This window comes from Sinohyriopsis cumingii, chromosome 18, assembly GCF_028554795.1.
Source record: "Sinohyriopsis cumingii isolate HCF-2022 chromosome 18, ASM2855479v2, whole genome shotgun sequence".
NCBI classification, from domain to species: Eukaryota; Metazoa; Mollusca; class Bivalvia; order Unionida; family Unionidae; genus Sinohyriopsis; species Sinohyriopsis cumingii.
The window spans coordinates 22,132,454-22,153,789 of record NC_142978.1 but is presented as its reverse complement, the minus strand read 5'-3'; the positions used below and the strand labels follow the sequence as shown (position 1 = coordinate 22,153,789).

The window sequence follows — 21,336 nt, the reverse complement described above, 5'->3', positions numbered from 1 at the left end:
AGGTTAGAATGAGCATTTCACGATAACTGGATGATACATTTTGAATGACACGTCGAATTTACACTGGTAACTATGAAGGTGCCAGGGCTGACAAGTCAGGCTACACAAGTTTAGCACGACCGTAGTTAAGTAAACACTCATACGCAGCAAGCAATAGCAGTTGCCAGCAAGTCATTGTTAATTGCTACATGATAAAATCTGACCGGGGGTGGGGGCGGAATCGCTGATTCGTCATTTTAGGCCAGGTAGCCGTGAAGAAATACGAATTTTAACTGAGCTGATTTAGCGTACCATGACCATTTGACAAAGTCTGGTCAAGGAATTTACTCTAAAATAAACGCTATTCTGCACATTTCATGTCAGCCCAATGACCTTCACCTAGAATATATACGCCTTTTTTACATCTTAAGTGCACGTGCTACACAAATTTTGGTCTTGAACGAAAGTTCCTATTTAAGAACACTTTGCTTCTTTTTTCATTGAGACCTAGAACTTTCATCTTCGGACAGAAATTCAATAGACTTGTTTCTTTCCCAAAGTACACGTCATCCAAAAACTTTGTTGAGAGTATGTAGTTGAGAGCTTAAATCTTTATGCGGAAACCATTTTTCTTCTTTCATTAACAGTGACCATGACCTCTGTACCATAAAACTTATAAGTTTCTTTCCGACCCTGAATGCAAGCGATCCTAAAACTATGCTCCAGGTCTGTTGTGCAGAAATAATGTTATTGTGCAGAAAGCATTTCTTCTTTAGTCACAATGACTATGACGTCTCACCTTCTGATCCCAAAACCGACATGTTTCTTCCTTTACTCCACGTGCAAGTCATCAATAAATTTCGGTCAAGGTCTGTGATGTAAAATATTACTCTGCGGTAACTATAGTTCTTTTTTCAGTCATTGACCTTGACATTTGACCCTGAACTCATCAGGCTTCTTTATCTCAAGTGTAAACTAAGCAAAGAGTTTAATAAATGTAGATGGCGGAGAACTCGACATACTGTGTAGAAACTAGAATGAAAACAGAGGTGGAGAGACAAATGGATGTGAAACATAAGATAAAACTCTCCAACTAATGGCACATATATTCACAATTTTAGAGTATGCATCTCCAAAGCTATCATTGATATTTGCAAGATAATATAAAATATCCTCTAAACACTGGAAGTGTCTGCATGACAGGAACTATCATTTCTAATAAACGACTTCTGGGTAAACGTCGTAGTCTTTTTTTAATGGGAGAATTCCAAGATTTATGTGCCTGAAATATTAAATCAGCCAGATTTGGAACTTTGTACACACATTTTCTCATTAAAACAGATGTCCCGTTTTCCTAATGCTTGAATGAAACGCACCGAAATGTAAAGGTTGAAAGTTTTCTTTCTTTCTTTCAGTGGAATCCTGAGAGAAGATTAATTTCTATGATCCAGTCAGCCCTAATCAACTTTTGTATCAATTGTTATTTTGACACTGGAACACAACTGAAATAACGTCTTTGACAGTAAATAAAAACGCATCCAACATCAAAAGAAAAATCAGAAAACATATTTTGTATTAATGTATACATCAGGAAGGTGTATGTTAATTTTGTTTTAGTTAGACGGTTTGCCAACAGTTAATTTTTGGTAGGCTCCTATAGGACGATCTCCGAGTGTGCCCACCGTAATGCTAAGTTTATGACCCCCACATCTTAAATTCTATGCATTCTACCTAATGAAGAGGTGACTATGTCAAAATAATTGTCTTAGCTGGCAATGCCAGAATAAGAAATCAATCTATACAATTATTGATAGGTTTATTGTAAAAGCGGCAATAACCTGTAAATGGAACGAATGACAATGATAATGATGATAGCATAAACAGTTACTCCTTTACGATGAAAATATGATTAATGACACAATATAACTTTATGTGGCATACAAAAATATATCGATAAATACAAATGAAGCAGAAACAGTTTTCATGAATGAAATATTTCAAACCCAGGTTTCATTCCTACAGTACTTGGCCATAAGTGCTAACAAATAACATACCTTTATGGCAAGTGACACATTTTTAAAAGGCTGAAGAAGTAATGTGTGTTGGTTCAGATGAATGTGATGCCATTTCCTAATGATTTCGTTTCCACTTTCAGCAAAATTAAAGTGCATATGTTATGACATTAATACTACTGATGTTGTATTCCACAGTACTATTTTTTAAAACTGTGGCCTATGACACATGGTCATTTAAAATGAGGCCTACGAAACAAAGGCATTTTAACAGATACTTATAGGCATTTTAAGAGGCCTATATGCATTTAAACTAAGGCCTATGACAAATTGGCATTTTTACAGAGGTCTATATGCATTATAAGAGGCCTATATGCATTTTAACTGAGGCCTACGACAAATAGGCATTTTAACCGAGGCCTATATAAATATAAACTGAGGCATACGACACATAGGCATTGTAACCAAGGCCTATATGCATTTTAACATAGGCCAAAGATACAAGGGTATTTTAACTAAGGCTTAAGATGACACGGGTATTTTAGCTATGGCACATAGGCATTTTAACTGTGGCTTTTGATACATGGGCATTTTAGCAGTGATCTATGACATACAGGCATCTTAACTGTGGCCTATGACGCATGGGCAAATTAAAAGTGGAATATGATAGATGGGCATTTTAACTGATGCATATGATTCATGGATATTTAAACTCAGGCCTATAACACACAGACACTTTAATTGTAGCCTATGACACATGGGCAAATTAATTGTGGCCTATGATACATAGGCATTTTAACTCAGGCCTATAACACAGGCATTTTAATTGTGGCCAATGACACATGGACATTTTAATTGTGGCCTATGGAACATGGCATTTTAACTGAAGGCTATGATACATGGGCATTTTAACTGAGGTTAACATTCATTATCACATCATTTCATGTTATAAGGCCCGTCATTATAACATCATTCATGCTGTAAGACACTTCATTATAAAATGGTTCCTGTTATAAGGCAAAGTAAAATCATTGATTCCATAACATTATTCAGCAGTGCAGTCATAACATGTACTTCATCATAACTTAAGGCAATCTCAAAATAAGGGCCTTCACTATAACACGATTCCTGTTGTACGGCTCTTCATTATAACATGGTTCCTTTTATAAGGCCCTTCTTTATAGCATGGTTCCTTTTATAAGGCCCTTCATTATAACATGGTTCCTTTTATAAGGCCCTTCATTATAACATGGTTCCTTTTATAAGGCCCTTCATTACAACATGGTTCCTTTTATAAGGCCCTTCATTATAACATGGTTCCTTTTATAAGGCCCTTCATTATAACATGGTTTCTTTTATAAGGCCCTTCATTATAACATGGTTCCTTTTCTAAGGCCTTTCATTATAACATGGTTTCTTTTATAAAGCCCTTCATTATAACATCATTCATGTTGTAAGGCCCTTCATTAAAACATGGATCTCATTTCATTATTCAATAGCAGAATTATATTTATAATTATGTACTTCATTATAAGGCAATCTTGTTATAAAGCTATATGAACATTACTATAATGAGGGCGTACTGTATTTAAAGCAATTAAAAAACAATAATCTAATTATGTCACTAAATGTAATTAAAGATGAGAATATTATAAAATACAGAAGACCAACACTGAAAAAAGGGATAATTTATAAAGTATTACAAGTGTTTGTCATTGTTGCTATTCTTCTATCTACACCACGACAATTGTACCATCACCATATTAATTAAAATCAGTAGCAACAAAAAATACTAGCTTAATTTCTACCAATATCTAAAGCCAAAAACTTCTTAGAATGACTGCATTCACTGACCTCTAGGAACATGTCATGTTTCATTAAAATCAAAACAATCAAGTACTTACATTAAGATGTCTCTTTTTTGAAGTGAAACTGCCATCCCAAGTTTCTACACTTTTTTGTATTGTTGTCTAGCATTTCATATTCAAGTGGCTGCCTAGAACTGTATTTTCTTATTATCCTACTGGTGTGAATTGATGGACCCAACCTATATTTATTTTTAATTTCCTGATATTACAACTGAAAATTCTGAACAAGAAGTTATTCATGCTACTTGATTTTTCATGTTATAGAACTATATGAAAAACCTAGGAGTCACTATCTTCGGACTGGCTACAGGTATGACACCAACACTTGACCTGGTGTTCATTAGATGCTGGTTTTTAAGTAGACTGCAACCATAAAACTGTTGGCCAAAAATGCTAATAAAGAACGTTAATTAGGCAATTTTTGGAAGCTGTTCTTGGTTCAGATGAAAATCTTGTAGGTATCATATATACTTACTTATAAATCAAGCTAAACAGCAAAACAACTCAGACCTTGATCTGCCATTGCATAATATGCCTGCAGATCAGGGTTTATGTTGTTGTTTCATGGATTACCCCTAATAATCTGCATGGACCCAGATATACCAGCAAATTATGTGATGGTGATCCAGGTCTGTGCAGTTTGCAGTTGGATTTGACTTATAAGTGAGTAATATGTTATACATGCCAACAGAAAAATTACTTACCCTTATAAAAATATCCAACATACTAGCAAGGCTTGGAGTTTACTTTTTCAAGCATTTAAAGAGAATAATGTTAAAGTACAGAGGTTCTAGTGTTTTTGTAACATCATGCCTTCAGAAAAAGACAATCTGCCTTCTTTCTCCACCAACATGGCTTCAAGGACAAATAATTTTAACAAAGTGCATGATAAAAAAGATGATTTTTTTATTTAGTAAAAATTTCTGTTATAGCAAAATGTTGATTATCCATACATCAATCATCTGTAGTTTTTTGCCTAATAGGAGAAATGTGGCCACTCATGTGTTGTAGAAGGAGACAGAAGCCAGAGTGCTCAGTGGTTAGCATACAGGACCAATGACTGAAATGATGATGGTTTGTAACAACTGGACCAGTCTGGGTCAGCTACTATACTGAGTCATTGGGCAAGGCACTTTACTCCTTGGCACCAAATAACTTACTTGCTATATAAAACATCAAAGCAAACTAAACCAAACTTAAGATGACCAATAAAATGTCACCAGACTTGTAAATTTTTCTTTATAATGTTATAATTTATCTGGGAAAATAATTTATCAAGACAAAATCAATGTCTCTCCAGTAGTCTGGATAATCAATGTTGGACTAGTAATTTCAAAAGTCACATAAGAAAACAATGTAGTTGACTAACTTTAGCATACTCTTTATAGCCTAGAGGACTTCTGATTAGCACAGTACTAAGGCACATCAATGTAACTTATAAGGCTGATTAATACGTATAATTGTATAGTTGTATATAGTTGGTAGCATTATTACAATCAAAAGATTTATAAAACTTTCATGTAAAGTAATTATACCCACAGAAATATATCATGGACAGAAAATATATTATAGAATAGTCATTACGGCAACAGTATGGTAACTAAGGCACAAGAACTACACCAACATAATCAACATTCTGTCTTACAAAATACACAAAAATGTATATAACAAGTTTAACACAGCAAGTTTTGTTAGAGATGATATGCGTGATATAGTGATTAACCAGAGCTAGTGAACATTTCAACATTTAAAAAATGTCATATCTAAAAACATGAAGGCCAGGCCTAAATGTCAAGCCCATGGTGAAAACATTGCTTTAAAACATGTGCCCATGACCCTAAGGTCAAAATGTAGAGTTTACATTTTGCATAATCAATTAACTTAGCTTCAAAATGATTCATCCAAAGTATGAAGAAAATTCATTAAGTGGTTTAAGGAAAATAAAATTATTGAAAAGTAACCAAAACAGCAAAGCAAATTCTCAGTGTCTTTCACTTGCAGAAGGAACTGTCCCCACTTCCTTCTGATCCATACACGTCTGATGAGATTTTATCAAAGCATTTCAGAAATATGTTTGAATCAAAACCCTTAATGAAAACCATATTAAATTGTTGACAATAGCAATCATGGTAAAAAAAAAAGTAAATGCTATCCAATAACATTGATCTGATTAAAATCAAGATCTACTTAGCAATATGTAAATCTGTCAGGCACTGACAATAAGTAGATATGTCAGGCACTGACAATAAGTAGATCTGTGAGGCACTGACAATAAGTAGATCTGTCAGTCTGGCACTGACAATAAGTAGATATGTCAGTCAGTCACTGACAGTAAGTAGATCTGTCAGTCAGGCACCGACAATACGTAGATCTGTCAGTCAGGCACTGACAATAAGTAGATCTGTCAGTCAGGCACTGACAATACGTAGATCTGTCAGTCAGGCACTGACAATACATAGATCTGTCAGTCAGGCACTGACTGAAGATCATGTTCTACAGACCCTTTGCTTTTGCCAATCAAATTATAGCTGCCATACTGCTGAAAGTGAAAAATATTTGGAACATAACTCTCCCTAACACAAAATGTAGTGCTTTATCTAAAACAAGAGGACAAGGAATGCAAAGGTCAAATGAACATGAACTTCAGGTTATGCTGGAGATCTTTCTTTCAATCAGACAACATTAATGTGGACTCAACAATAAAATTGCTCTTTATCACATAAAATAATTGAATTTTTAAGAGACTGAAAGAGAAATCGTAACACTCTTACTGTTTACACCAAGAATGAAATAAGTCTGGTACAAAACTGTGGATTAGTTTTACTGCCACAAGGACTTTTATACCAATCAATATATACCAGTGCAACAGCCAACAAAGACTTTCATACCTAACTGGTTACTGCCAACAAGAACTTTGATATTTATAGGGGATGACACCACAGTGCTACAGCCAAAAATGACTTTTATGCTAAACAGGGATGATATCACAGTGCTACAGATAACAAAGAATTTTACACTAGTCAGGGATGAAACCACAGTGCTATTGCTAACAAGGACTTTTATACTTGACAGACATGATACTACAGTACTATTGCTAACAAGGACTTTTATACTTGACAGACATGATACCAAAGTACTATTGCCAAAAAGGACTTTATACTTGACAGACATGATACCACAGTGCTATTGCCAACAAGGACTTTTATACTTGACAGACATGATACCACAGTGCTATTGGCAACAATGACTTTATACTTGACAGACATGATACTACAGTACTATTGCTAACAAGGACTTTTATACTTGACAGACATGATACCAAAGTACTATTGCCAACAAGGACTTTATACTTGACAGACATGATACCACAGTGCTATTGCCAACAAGGACTTTTATACTTGACAGACATGATACCACAGTGCTATTGGCAACAATGACTTTATACTTGACAGACATGATACCACAGTACTATTGACAACAAGGACTTTTATACTTGACAGACATGATACCACAGTAATATTGCTAACAAGGACTTTTATACTTGACAGACATGATACCACAGTGCTATTGCCAACAAGGACTTTTATACTTGACAGACATGATACCACAGTACTACTGCCAACAAGGACTTTTATACTTGTCATGGATGACATCAGTTTTATTGTCAACATAGACATTGATACTTAATAGGAATCACACCATAGTGCTACTGCAAAGCAAAAATCTTTGAATGTTGATGACAATTTAAACTCATTAGTCCTTTATTGTGCTAAATGTCATGTACAGCCCAATTAAAAAATAAAAATAACATATTTTAAACTTTCAACATTAGCAGAAATATTTGTGTATAAACCACTATACTTTAATTAAATGCATGACAACATAGGTAGAACTGATTATCAAATATATAACAACGTAAGTTTAACTGGTTTATCAAATGCATGACAAAATGGGTTGAATTGGGGTATTAACTGTACAACAATATGGGTTGAATTAGTCTATCAACTGTATAACAATATGGGCTGAACAAAAACATCACAAATCTTAGTATTACATCTTATTTTCTTTTCAAAACAATATTATTATTATTTAGCAAAATGAAATGCACAATATCATGAAATAAAGGTAGCACATGTACAGTTTTTGATCACTCTTGCTATACCATGGTTCACCACATAATACAGCCTGCAGTTATGGACCCCAAACACTGCCTTATTATGAGGGGGTATGTGTTTATTATCACAATGCCTAATAAAAAGATTACAACCCCCCTCAATTTGATTTTCCTTTCAGAAGGACTTGTGATGATAACAGGTTTTTCAAGATGGCTGCCATGCTGGCCAGATTAGACATCATGTATGCACTGTTTTCATTTAGGACCAGCTATACATCGTAAGATGTTTTTCAGTGAAGACTCCATGCTGATATGACCATCAATTCAGGTGGAGTAGTGAATAGATGGATGACCGATGATGGACTGGCCATCACATAAGAGCTAATAAAATCAAGAGTCCTGTGAAGAAACCGATGTTCCACTGGTCTAAAAAGAATAGATAACAAATTTGTTCTAAAAATGTTGAGAGGGTCAGAGGAACTTGGACTATATTTAGGGTAATAAAAGTGGTTTCTAGGCCAACATTAACCTATTAATTGCACAGTTTTGCGTAGATGTTAGTTTATGCTGCTACTTGATTTTTGTTCATATGGCTGATATAAATAATCTTTTTTATATGGCTAAAATAAATGTACTTTTTTCATATGGCTTAAATAAATGAACTTGGTGTTCTGACTTTTTAAGGACTACAAAAATTATTTCAAAGTTTAGAAGGATGGTGTCAGCAAAACTGGAAAGTCTGATATTTGGATGAATGAAAGTAGAAAATAAAATTCCATAATTCAAATCAAAGATACAAGTATGTCCATTAAGTTTTTGGGTTATCTTGCCAAGATTTCTTTCAAAGCAATACTGTAGTACACCTAAAACACAGCCAAAAATAATTTTGTTAAAATTATTCTGAAAAAATTGTATCTGGGCATTTTGTAACCTTAATTTCAAATAAAAAAAAACAATACAATTTCATTTACTAGTAAGGTAAAACTGATTGGCTTCAAAAATAGTTGCTTAGAAAGAAAACTTCTAATCTAATAAATTTTAAACAGGTTATCACTAAACACATAAGTACCGTATAAACTTGGATATAAGTTGAGTCCAACTGCAAACAACCTAGACCCTGAAATGCCATCACATGTGTCAGCAGATCTGAGTTTATGTTGCTTGTTCTAGTGATTAGTCCACTAGTCAAAACAAACTACACAGATCCAGATGCTTTATGCAACTTGTCAAACAACCATGATTGTACGATACATTTAAAATGTACCCCAGTAAAAAAGTGACTACAACATGGTACACTTCTGTGGCTCTCACAAAGAGTATAATGGTCAGAGACTAATATATTAGGCATTTCAAAGTCTTTAAACAAGTGTACTGAGCACCCTGGTGTCCTACTTGCCTTAGTATGCTTGTTAGTGTAAACAATATAGCTTACTTATACACAACACTTTAACTCTCTTGACCATATTGGTTCAGCCGGTGAGACAGACAAGACTGGAATTCTTCTCATATCAGCGTATAAACTTTCGACCTCTAGCAAAATTTTCCATTGAATAATGAAACTGATGTTGAAAAAATGTGACCCTTAAAAAATAAACTTCTGAAATATGCTTTCTGCTGAAGTAGGGGAGCTAGGCAGGCAAGAACTCATAGTGCATCAATGTATAAGAGACCTAATGTAATACTGTACCAAAGATACAGTTAAGTGCAGCAACAAATGTAGAAGATATGACAATTTCAAAAACTTCAACAATAAAATTACAACACTGATCACAATGATGAACTAAGCTTTCTGCATAGACAGGAAAGACATGCAAGATAGATGCATATCGGTTCATAAACTTTTATACACAGTAATCTTATAACGTTTGAATGCAGACACTGATGATGTGGCTTTCAGAAACTTTAATGTCAAACTTTAACATTGCTGATGTTGCTGCTGGTGGCACCAGAAAACTGATTACATTAGCCTGCCATGCAAGTGAGATGAAAGCAACTTTGAAAATATTAATGGTCCTTTTCAATACAAAAGGTTGCAAACAAAGGTATGTATTTTCTAAGATAATGCCACAATAGCTTAACTAGTCATTTTTTTATGGTTAGACCAAACAATGACCTGGACAATCCAGTATTTGAGCTCAATCACTGCAATAATATCTGAGGCATATTTTCTTCGATTAGAAGAAAAGAAAATAATTTATGAAATACTTGTATCCAACTTGTGCAAAAACTAGTGAAAGTTTCATTTAAAAAAGCTGAATCTGCCAACCAAACTTGAACAAAATTGTTGTTTAGTTCATTGTGATCTGAATCCTCATATGTGACAATTATGTGAGGGAGAAACATTTCTTGCATTTATTTAGATTGGGTACTCAGGCTCCCTCATAAACTGTAATTAACACATTGTCATGGACATCAAGCATATAGGCTCTCCCATAAACTGTAACTAACCTGTTGTCATGGAGATTCAGCATATAGGCTCTCCCATAAACTGCAATTGACCTGCTGTCATGGAGGTTCAGCAAACAGGCTCTCCCATAAACTGTAATTAACCAAATGTCATGGAGATTCAGCATATAGGCTCTCCCATGAACTGTAATTAACCTGCTGTCATGGAGACTGAGTAATAGGCTCTCCCATAAACTGTAATTAACACATCATCATGGAAACTGTGTAATAGGCTCTCCCATAAACTGTAATTAACACATCATCATGGAGACTGTGTAATAGGCTCTCCCATAAACTGTAATTAACACACTGTCATGGAGACTGAGTAATAGGCTCTCCAATAAACTGTAATTAACACATCATCATGGAGAATGTGTAACAGGCTCTCCCATAAACTGTAATTAACACATCATCATGGAGACTGTATAATAGGCTCATAACTTAAGACTAACACACTAAGTGTCTGATTTAAAAAAGACTATACCTACTTAATATAGGAAACAAAAAGGAAAAATCTTTTCTACTGTTATTTTTTGTAAGACCTATATTAGTCCTCAACAATGACTGAAGGATACATTATAAGAAATGCTGACATCAATATTCTTAAATGGATTTGTGTCATTACACATTCAAAATATGGAAATTATTTATTTTTAAGGGTTTGCTGTGAAACAGCTAGCATTATTAATGATACTATAAATTACCTTAAATGTATGATGCAATAATTATTCAAACACATAAGTGATACGGGCAACATCTACAGCATCTGTAAAACTGACATAAATGCAGCATTTGCAAATTTAATTTTTATGTAATCACTTAATAATCAGGTCCAACTGCAAAAAAAAACAACACAGACCTCTGATCTGCCAGCGCATAATGTGCTGATGGATCATGGTCGTTGATGTCTGTTAATTGTAGCAAACTGCATAACCCAGATCTGATGATACATTATGTGATAGCAGATCTGGTCTGTGAAATCTACAGGTGGATCAAAGTTATATACGATTATAAATGGCAGATGACCAATGGATGGAAAACTGGACAGAGAAACACTGCATGCTTCACTATGTTTATGCTGAGGGTAAACTAAAAAAACATCTTTTCATTTTATGGAGGTCAAAACTTGAAATGATTTCAGGCATAAGCTTAACTCTACTACCACTGAATGCAAAAGTTTGGGATAGTTACCAACCATAACTGTTTTAAATTAATGTTCTATGGCTCTTTGTTAAACTGACATATGAACCAAGATACTGCAATGGATCCACTAACTAAACTGACTTTCAGAGATTTTTAACACAAAACTTTAATGCTGATAACATCACTGCCATTGCTGCCAGAAACCTGATACCTGTCTTCCTGTGCTTATGAAGGTGGAACAAAAACTCCTGTCCAGACCTTTGGATGCACTTTTGGGTTTATCTGAACTTCCGTTTAATAATGTTCATTCTCTCTTAGAGGTTTATGAGAATTTCACACTATTTTCAAAGTTCACACATTTCCAAAACTATAATGGAAGATTTTAACAAAACAGCATAGTTTGATGATTCTAATTACATCCAACATTTAACATTTTCCGAAATTAGTTAAAACGCCACAATTGATTATTATTTCTACATAATAAATGGTCTCCTTAATTATTTTTAGCAGAAATAATTTTCTCTGGAGTAGATGTGGAGTATTTTACGCATATACTATCTAGGACCATACATCGCAATCTACACCTGCAACTAGACTTCTTTTCGCATCTGTGTTTATTTAGAGTTATCTGATCTTAGTGAGGCATGTCTCTATATCTGTCATCAAGCAACATTTAGAATTGACTGAAAGCGGCTCATAATACAATATAAGTATCTTTATACAGAAAGGCTTTAACATTAACACAAATATCCAAATGTGTGCACAGTATACAATAACCAAAGTGACATTGTTTAATCAAACTGATTTGAAACTCAACCTTTCCTACAGCAGACTGCTATTTATATGCATGGCATTGGCAATTTGCATGCCATATTTTGCTATTTATATGCATGACATTGGCAATTTGCATGCCATATTTTACTATTTATATGCATGGTATTGGCAATTTGCATGCCATATTTTACTATTCATATGCATGGCATTGGCAATTTGCATGCCATATTTTGCTATTTATATGCATGACATTGGCAATTTGCATGCCATAGTTTACTTAATTTGCAATTGTTTTATTTGCTATATGCTTTTCACCTTTTATGATGACACAATCAAGTTTGTAAACATGTCTTTGTTGAATATATTTGACAATTTTGGTAAAATGTCATTAGGACTGTAATAATACTACTACTGCAACATGTGTAATAATACTGTATCCTACTGCAACATGTGTATTAAATAAAAAAATTGATAACCCAACTCGACATACTACATGGCCATGCATACAGGCTGTTTTTATAGGCTCTACAATAACTAAACAAACTTGAAACTGTGTTTCTTTAAAACAAAATATTAAAAGTTCTGTTAACAAACATACTGTTAACAAGCAAAAAATTTAGTATCAAGAAATCGGTGTCTGCATATTCAGTAAATGTGTGCAATGTGTAGTCTAGCCATTCTCATCATCATGAGCGTTTTCCTGTGAAAAATCTCCATACTGTAGGAAAAGAATTAAAAAAAAAAAAACCCTCCTACAGCAAAGATGTAGAAATATGTTCTTGCATCACTTATGGCTCTGTACATGTTCATTTACATGGTTACTGATTTGCCATTTCATAATGGGCTGGCACATCATGTTCTATGCACTACTAAAACACAGCTCAGATCATGGTCTGTGAAGTCTGCAGTTGAACTTGCATAAGTGAGTCTATATCAGACTCCCAGTCCGATCCAGACTGTGACCTTGTTTTATCTGTTAACTTACATCATAGGGAGTGGATTTAAAAATCACATATCTGTCCCACACTCATGAGGAAACTGCCCATGCCTGTTTATATGGTATTCATGAACACCAATGATGAAATTATGAATTAGCAGGCATATTTGTTTAAATATTTTTATTTTTTTCTATCAATAATATTTAGAGATCTGGTTATTAATGTCAGTTATAATTCAGTTTTATAAAAAAACAGGTTACTGTTACATGTCCTGTCCTGTTTAAAATGATGGGTGGAGTTGTTCTGGCATAGCCAAGTTCCAAGCACATTCATCAGTGCCAAAACAGCTCATCAACTAAGATATCTGATAGTGTCTATACAACTTTGCAGCCCATAATACAACATGAAAGTCAGGCAGAATGCAAAATGCAGAAATAAGCCTGGGGTCAAGGGTCTAGCTTAGGCTCCCAGTCAGGGTCCTGGGTTGAGGTCCCAGTGGGGAGTAAAGAGATGCAAAATATCCCCCCTCCCAATCCATAAATGAATTAAACAAATTTAGAGTCCAAACTCCAGCTTTTCCCGGAACTTATTTAGCATTTTCACTTCTTAATCTGAATTAATATCCACTAGAATGTAGAACTCATTCATGTCCCCAGAACTCTTTAATGTCTGCAGAACACTTTCACGTCCCCAGAACTCTTTAATGTCTGCAGAACACTTTCATGTCCCCAGAACTCTTTAATGTCTGCAGAACGCTTTCATGTCCCCAGAACTCTTTAATGTCTGCAGAACACTTTCATGTCCCCATAACTCTTTAATGTCTGCGGAACACTTTCATGTCCCCAGAACTCTTTAATGTCTGCAGAACACTTTCATGTCCCCAGAACTCTTTAATGTCTGCAGAACACTTTCATGTCCCCAGAACTCTTTAATGTCTGCGGAAACACTTTCATGTCCCACGAACTCTATCATGTCTGCAGAACACTTTCATGTCTAAAAAAGAATATAAACCTATGCTGTACACAAACTGGATCAAGTCATACACAAGGAAAATGAAAGAAAAATATATGCTTAAAATCAGTTTGAAATGGAAAAATAGCTAATAATGGATAATTAATAATTATGGCTGTGCTGTACAAGACATTAAAAGTACCAGACTTATATTATCACATTCTTTCATATAAACAATATTTCCTAACAAATGCCAAGTGTAAACTATTGTGGCCACATCAGGACCAAACTGTTCCCTTCTTTTCTGAATGTTGGTCCACCATTTGCTGGGGATGGTTTAACTAATATACTGCGTGGCTTACTGCCAAGAGAACATTTGATCTGCTTGGCTACTGTCACTGGAAGCTCTTTATGATTCCTGAAATAATAATAATAATAATAATAATAATAATAATAAGTATCACAACAATAACAAAAATAAAAGTTTGCATATGTCTGTGATCTGTTAGACACTGGACACACAAAAAGTCATGGGGTGGTAATAGAGTTTTAATTAAAAGATTTAACATGTAAAACTTGTGTTTCTTTATATTAATGAAACAGACAGACAGGGAGAGAATAATGTGTGTAAAGTTACTTAGTCCAACCCTTATCTGAAAGAAAAAAGCATTCAATGTGGAAAGGGAATCCGAAAAGATCAAATTTGTTTTTTTGAGAGGTTACAATGTAGTTCAAAGCTATGAGTATAGCTGTAATTTCTGCAGTAAAAGTTGAAGTTTAATCCCATAACAGGCTTTAGATGTTGTAATGGTAGCTCCAACTGTCTCACTCTTTTAAACCACCTGTATATATGGATGTACAGCTGTGATAGAAGCCTCTTATTACATTTAATGTACTCTAGAAAGGGAGACAATTTATTGAGGACTTTTTTCTAATTCATAAAGGTCAAATATTATTTTGGGAGGTTTGGACAACCACTGTGGTGATTTGGGAATAGAGAATTTGGCAATGTTTCTAAAACTGATTTTTGCTGTTTCTGGAACTATGTACAATAATTTCTTTGGGCCAATATAATATGCGGGTTAGATGGATTAGAACATAGTTTGATGTCATACTGAAGAGTCTATTTCATTCAGCTGAGATAAAGTGATGGTTCATTTGCCTCAACATAGAGGATTTATACAGAAAATTTTAAAAGCACCAAGACAAAGTCAGACAGTGGCTTAAATGCACCAAGAAAAAGTTAGCATCTAAGTCCTTGACTGTGTCCAAACATCTGCAGCAAGACCTTCCAATCTGTTCCCCAATCTGTGTTTGTCATGACTCATTTTAAATCCAGGGCTTTTTGACATTTGTCCCTGAGGTATCTAATAGGTGAAAGAAAAGTTAGTTTACAGCTGAAATTAAGTCATAAAAATTTGCTCTCCTCCAAAACAGGAATATGACAACCATCAAGATTTGGGTCATCAAGAGTATGATAAAAAATTGGCAGAAGTTTGTTTCATTGTTGATAAAATATCAACCTGTTTCCTTCTACTCATTCTGAATGTTTAGTTGATGTTCAATAGTGTGTCTGTGTGTGATTTGGATTTTTAACGTAGCTTTAATAATTTTTCAGTCATATCGCTACGATGTCTGCAGTGTGGCAGATTATAGTGATGTCTAGCACTGGGACATAATAATAATAATAATAATAGTAATAATGAGGACTTTGTATAGTGCCTAATCTTTAAAAGCTCTAAGCACTTTACAACATTAGACAACACCTATAAGATAAAAAACATATATAATGATATGACTACAAAAACAAACACCATGAAATTAGAAAGCATCATGCCGCAGACATGTATCATGATGTCCCAACCAGTCACATTATCCTGACACCAGGCTGACCAGTCCTAACACTAACCTCTTAATGTCGAGCGCCAAGCGAGGCAGCTGTTAGTACCATTTTTATAAGACTGTGGTATGGCTCAGCCGTGATTGAACCCACGACCTCTCACATCCAAGGTAGACACACTAACCACTAGGCCACCGAAGCAATCTTAATGTTCAATAGCACATAGTCTTTGATTTAAAGCTGATCAAAAAGTCATCATTTAATGAGTGGTCATTTCCTGGATTAAGGCATTTCACTATAAATGTTTTGATGTTAAATTGTGTGACTCACAATACTGATGCGGAACAGAGTGACTGACAACTCTGTTATTGAACAGAGTGACTGTGCCAATTCTGATACTGAACAGAGTGACTGACAATTCTGATATTGAATTACAGATTGACAATTTTGATACAGAATATAGTGATTGACAATTATGATATTGAACAGAATGACTAATAATTCTGATATTAATCATAGTAACTGACAATTCTGAAAGTGAATAGAGTGACCAACAGTTCTAATAATGAACAGAGTGACTGACATTTTGGATGTTGAATAGAGTGACTGACATTTTGGATGTTGAATGAGTGACTGACATTTTGCATGCTGAATTGAATGACTGACATTTTGTATGTTGAATAGAGTGACTGACATTTTAGATGTTGAATAGAGTGACTGACATTTTGGATGTTGAATTGACTGACTGACAATATGTTACCCTGTGGTACATTTCAGAAAGGATGCTGCCAACCTTAACTGAAGCTTCTATCTTTGAAAATAATGGAGATAATACTGTGTAGTAACGTTGAACAGATAGATCATTCATTTTGCTGCACTTCCATGTGGTGTCATTTTCTTTATAAAATGCTTCAATGCTAACGAGATGGTCTATACTGCTTGTCTGATTTCTGAATCCACACTGAATATCTCATAGTAGTTTGTTGGATTTGAGATACCAGAGTACTAGCTTGTTGGACTGGAGATGCCAGAGAGATACCGGTAGTTTGTTGGATTTGAGATACCAGGGTAGTAGTTTGCTGGATTGGAGATACCATGGTAGTCCATGGTAGTCTATCATACATCATCTGTTCAGGGTTTTGCAAACACATCATGGTAATGATATGGAAGAGTCAGTTTGGTAATTTCCAGGTTTGGGTACAGGCATCAATGATGCTACTCACCAAAACTCATGAAGTTGCCAGTATACCAAACTTAAAATGAAAAAGTTTATCAGCATATTTAAAGCTGTGTCAGGTAAGTGTTTCAGACAATGGATATCATCTATCATATATATTTGCTTATAAGATAAGTTCAACTGCAAACTGCACAGACCTAGATCTGCCATCACATAATGCACTGCAGAACTGGGTGTGTGCAGTTTGTAAGGCAAAAATCAGTAGAAAAAACAGCACAGACCATGATCTGCCATCACACAATGCACTGCAGAACTGGGTGTGTGCAGTTCGTAAGGAGTAAATCAGTAGAAAAAACAGCATAGACCCCGATCTGCAGGCACATTATGCTATGGAAGATCTAGATAAATCCAGTTTGATGCAAGTTATAAGCGAGTACATATGGTAATTCTGCTGAAGTTCCATGAGCTCAATCTAACGCTCCGGTGGCCTAGTGGTTAGAGCGTCCGCCTCGGATGCGGGAGGTTGTGGGTTCGATCCCCGGCCAGGTCATACCAAAGACTTACAAAAATGGTACTAACAGCTGCCTCGCTTGGCGCTCAGCATTAAGAGGTTAGTGTTAGGACTGGTCAGCCCGGTGTCAGGATAATGTGACTGGGTGGGACATCATGCCACTGTCTGCCGCATGATGCCCCAGTGCTAGACATCACTATAAACTGCCACACTGCAGACATCGTAGCGATATGACTGAAAAATTGTTGAAAGCTACGTTAAAAATCCAAATCACACACACACACTAACTCTCTGAGAGTGAAAGGTTTATTGCAATCTTCAGCATCACTAGATTTGAAAATTTAGAGGGACCTATGCTCTAAATAAGTTCTTCAAGGATGTTTTGGCCAACATATTTGATATTTCTGGTATGATGTAACCATTTCAACAGATTTCTTTAAATGTTTGGTACAGTTGCTTTTATTTTTGCCAATGATTTTTTTGCACATGTACCATATTCCAGAGATCATTCTAGAGACATAGGATCTACACATTTTCCTCTTGTTCACTCTAATAGTACAACGAACTTTCACTCAGGATATACAGCATTTATTCAGATCTTCACTTTTTGAATTGGCATTGAAATGTTGATGAACCTTAACCCATTTCAGGATATCATGTTTAAAGGCATCATCAAACCAAGGCATGTAAACATGTTTATGAATCGATGAAGTTTTTGGAATCATATTCAAAGCAACATCGTGAAGTATTCGATCTACAGTTAAATTTGTCTTGCGGAGAATCATTTCCCAATGTGCTTTGTTCGATTTCCATCTCTACCTGAGCCCTTGAGATGATGCAGCTGAATATCACTATTAAGTGTATAAATTTTAAAGGTCTTCATTTCAGATAGCTTCCGAACAAATATGAGAAAAAGTACTAATACTAATATTAATTTGTATCAAATATAATCTGTAATACATATAGAAGAGGTATAAAATAAAATAATACCACAGAAGTTGCACCAGCAACAAATTTGGGGAGAAAAGACATAAATAATTTTTAAATTGGTCAAGTGAACTTTTCTTATGCTTACATACTTTATGACCTCAAAAAAGGCCAAAGGTCAAAGTAAAAAAAAGTGTAGCAAACTGAAAGTCAAAGTCATCAGAACCAAGTGACTTATTCGGACTCATTCAAGGTATCTGTACAATTTAATCTGAGTTGACTCAACAATTTGTGAGATACTGTGCTTACCAGATAAATGTGATGAAAGGAAGGAAGGATGAAAATGTTTAAGGTGGCAGGGGCCAGTTTCGTCAATTGGTAAAATTTCTTAAGTTAAGACTTTTTCAGCTCGTATTATTTTCAAATTAAAGATATATTTGTGTTTCGGTGATTTAACAGTAAATCAGCATAAATAAATATATTACTGAAATACCTAGATTTAAAAGGTCGTGGGTCACAATATCTTTCTTATTGTGTCAGTTATCTACAGAGTTGACTAAGGGCTGTTGTATTAAAACATACATGGAGCCCTTGAAAAAAAATATATGCCATGGTAGCCTGGAGGTCAAAATATCTGTTCCAAGTTGTTTTCATATAAAATCACTTCTGTGAGTGGTAGAATAAATGGTTGGGGAGGTCTGCTTAAACACGATATATATATGTATTCTGAAAAATCAATTTTCAGATCCCATCATTAAATTTTTATTTATGGCATTGCACTGTAGTGAAGTGAACAGTCTGTGCTTGGAAGAGATTGTCTTTCACATTGATTGGATGTATAGAAAAAACTTTATCATTGGTCAGTTGTAAATAAGTTTGGGAAAGCCTAGAACATTAATTTTGCAATAGTTGCTATGTTGAATCATAAATAAAGTGAAAATTTAAAGTAAATAATTTATCTTTGTGTCATATTTGATTAGAAATCTGTTTTAATGAATAAGAGCTGTTGATTTGAGTCTCATAAGAGTTGGGTTGTTGATTTAAGTCTCATGAGATTGGAGATCTTGATTTAATTCTCACAAGATTTGAGTTGCATCACTGGAATGTAGTCGGATCGAGGAGTGCAGCCCAAAATAACAATCATGGCCATCTAGTAACATCATGTTCTTCTTGAAATTGATGTCAGGCATGTCCACCTTCCATAGTTACTCTGCAGTATGTAGATAGTGAAATACCAAAAGTTGGCTAGGAAGAAGAGCTAGTCTCCCATAGCAGTAAACATGTGTTGGGGGCAAGTAGAACATCTCAGAAATGGCTTTGATAACAACTATTTTCAATTGGATCAGCCTGTTTAGTACACACAGTTTTGCAGAATTATCATCTGGGAAAAGGACTTGTGTTTGCACTGTGAGCATTACGTGGTGTCAAAAATGACCTTCGGATGGGAAAATTGCAGGTAGAAATTTGGGATTGGGATGCATAAACTTCTTCTGCCATGAACTGCCACTGACTTTTTTGGTCAAGTGGATAATATTCTTATGCTTTGTTTTTATAGTTTTATGTTACGTGTTTAGGTTCGAATAAACAGTAACACAAGAATGAGTGAAAACAAGCTTTGAAAAATATAATAAATAATTTATTTCCCTGGAAAAATTCTGAAAAAATGAAAATATATGAACTTATGGTTTCCAGAATCAAATTAAAAAATAATCCAAGAATAAAATTTTTGAAGTCCTTATATTGAAATGTTCTAATGATTTCAAGTTCAAGTCCCGATGAAGAATCCAAGATGGAAGGCGATGATGCATGCTGTAGCCTGTACTGTGTTGAAGTCTACAGTTCCTTGTAGCAACACAATAATTAATCCTCCGGTCTTGGAAATCCAAATAAAATTTTCAAGAAAGGTCCTTGTTCAAGAATTCTGTATGAATACATTAATATTTCCAGCAAAACGAATTAATCTTTTAGAGTCCAAATAATCTGGAGAAAAATTAACATATAACTCAAAAACTCAAAACTTACTGGTCACAACAGAAGAAAATAACTTGACATCAAGTGTTTAAAAGCCAGGACTCTCTGAGATCTCTCTCTCTAAACATCATTATTAATACTCAATATTTTGCAATTTCGGAAATGCCTAATTGCAAAATAGAGGATCACATAATCATGTTTACATATAAAATAAAATCACGTAGCCCCTGTATGTCCTTGATAAGAACCAATCATTTTACTCCAAGAATAAAAGTTGTTTACTTGACCCTCAATCAAGGACAGGAACTAAGTCAAAAAAAAGAAACGTGTTTCTATTATTAGGCATTTATAGAAAGATTCAGGTCAAACTGAACTTTCTGGAAAATATCACATTCCTAGTAAACAAAATTGCATTCTATTGACATGTAAAGAAAATAAAAAGATTCCAAAACCCCAAAACAATCAAATCAAATCAAACACAACTTAAATCAAATATAAATTAAATCAAATATACATAACAACAGGTATCTAAAAATATGGACCTTTTTGACCTCGTTTATTTTATTTTTTTATGGTTTTTTTCTACTAGACTGGTGATTGCGGCATTTAATTTGTGCATAAAAACTGGCCCCTGCCCTCTAAACATGTGTAAAAGATGGAGTAACCAGTACTTAATTAGTCCTTGG

The 21,336-nt window shown here is 34.6% G+C and overlaps 1 protein-coding gene across 1 annotated transcript in view; it reads right to left on the bottom strand.

Annotated features, from left to right (window-relative positions):
- Positions 1-1,778: 1,778 nt before the first annotated feature.
- Positions 1,779-21,336, bottom strand: part of LOC149776206 (unconventional myosin-Id-like) — a 148,158-nt gene continuing 128,600 nt past the window's right edge. Inside the window, exon 22 of the mRNA XM_089942541.1 lies at positions 1,779-14,642. Coding sequence (XP_089798667.1) covers positions 14,489-14,642 — 154 coding nt within the window. The 3' untranslated portion in view covers positions 1,779-14,488. The remainder of the gene's footprint in view (positions 14,643-21,336) is intronic.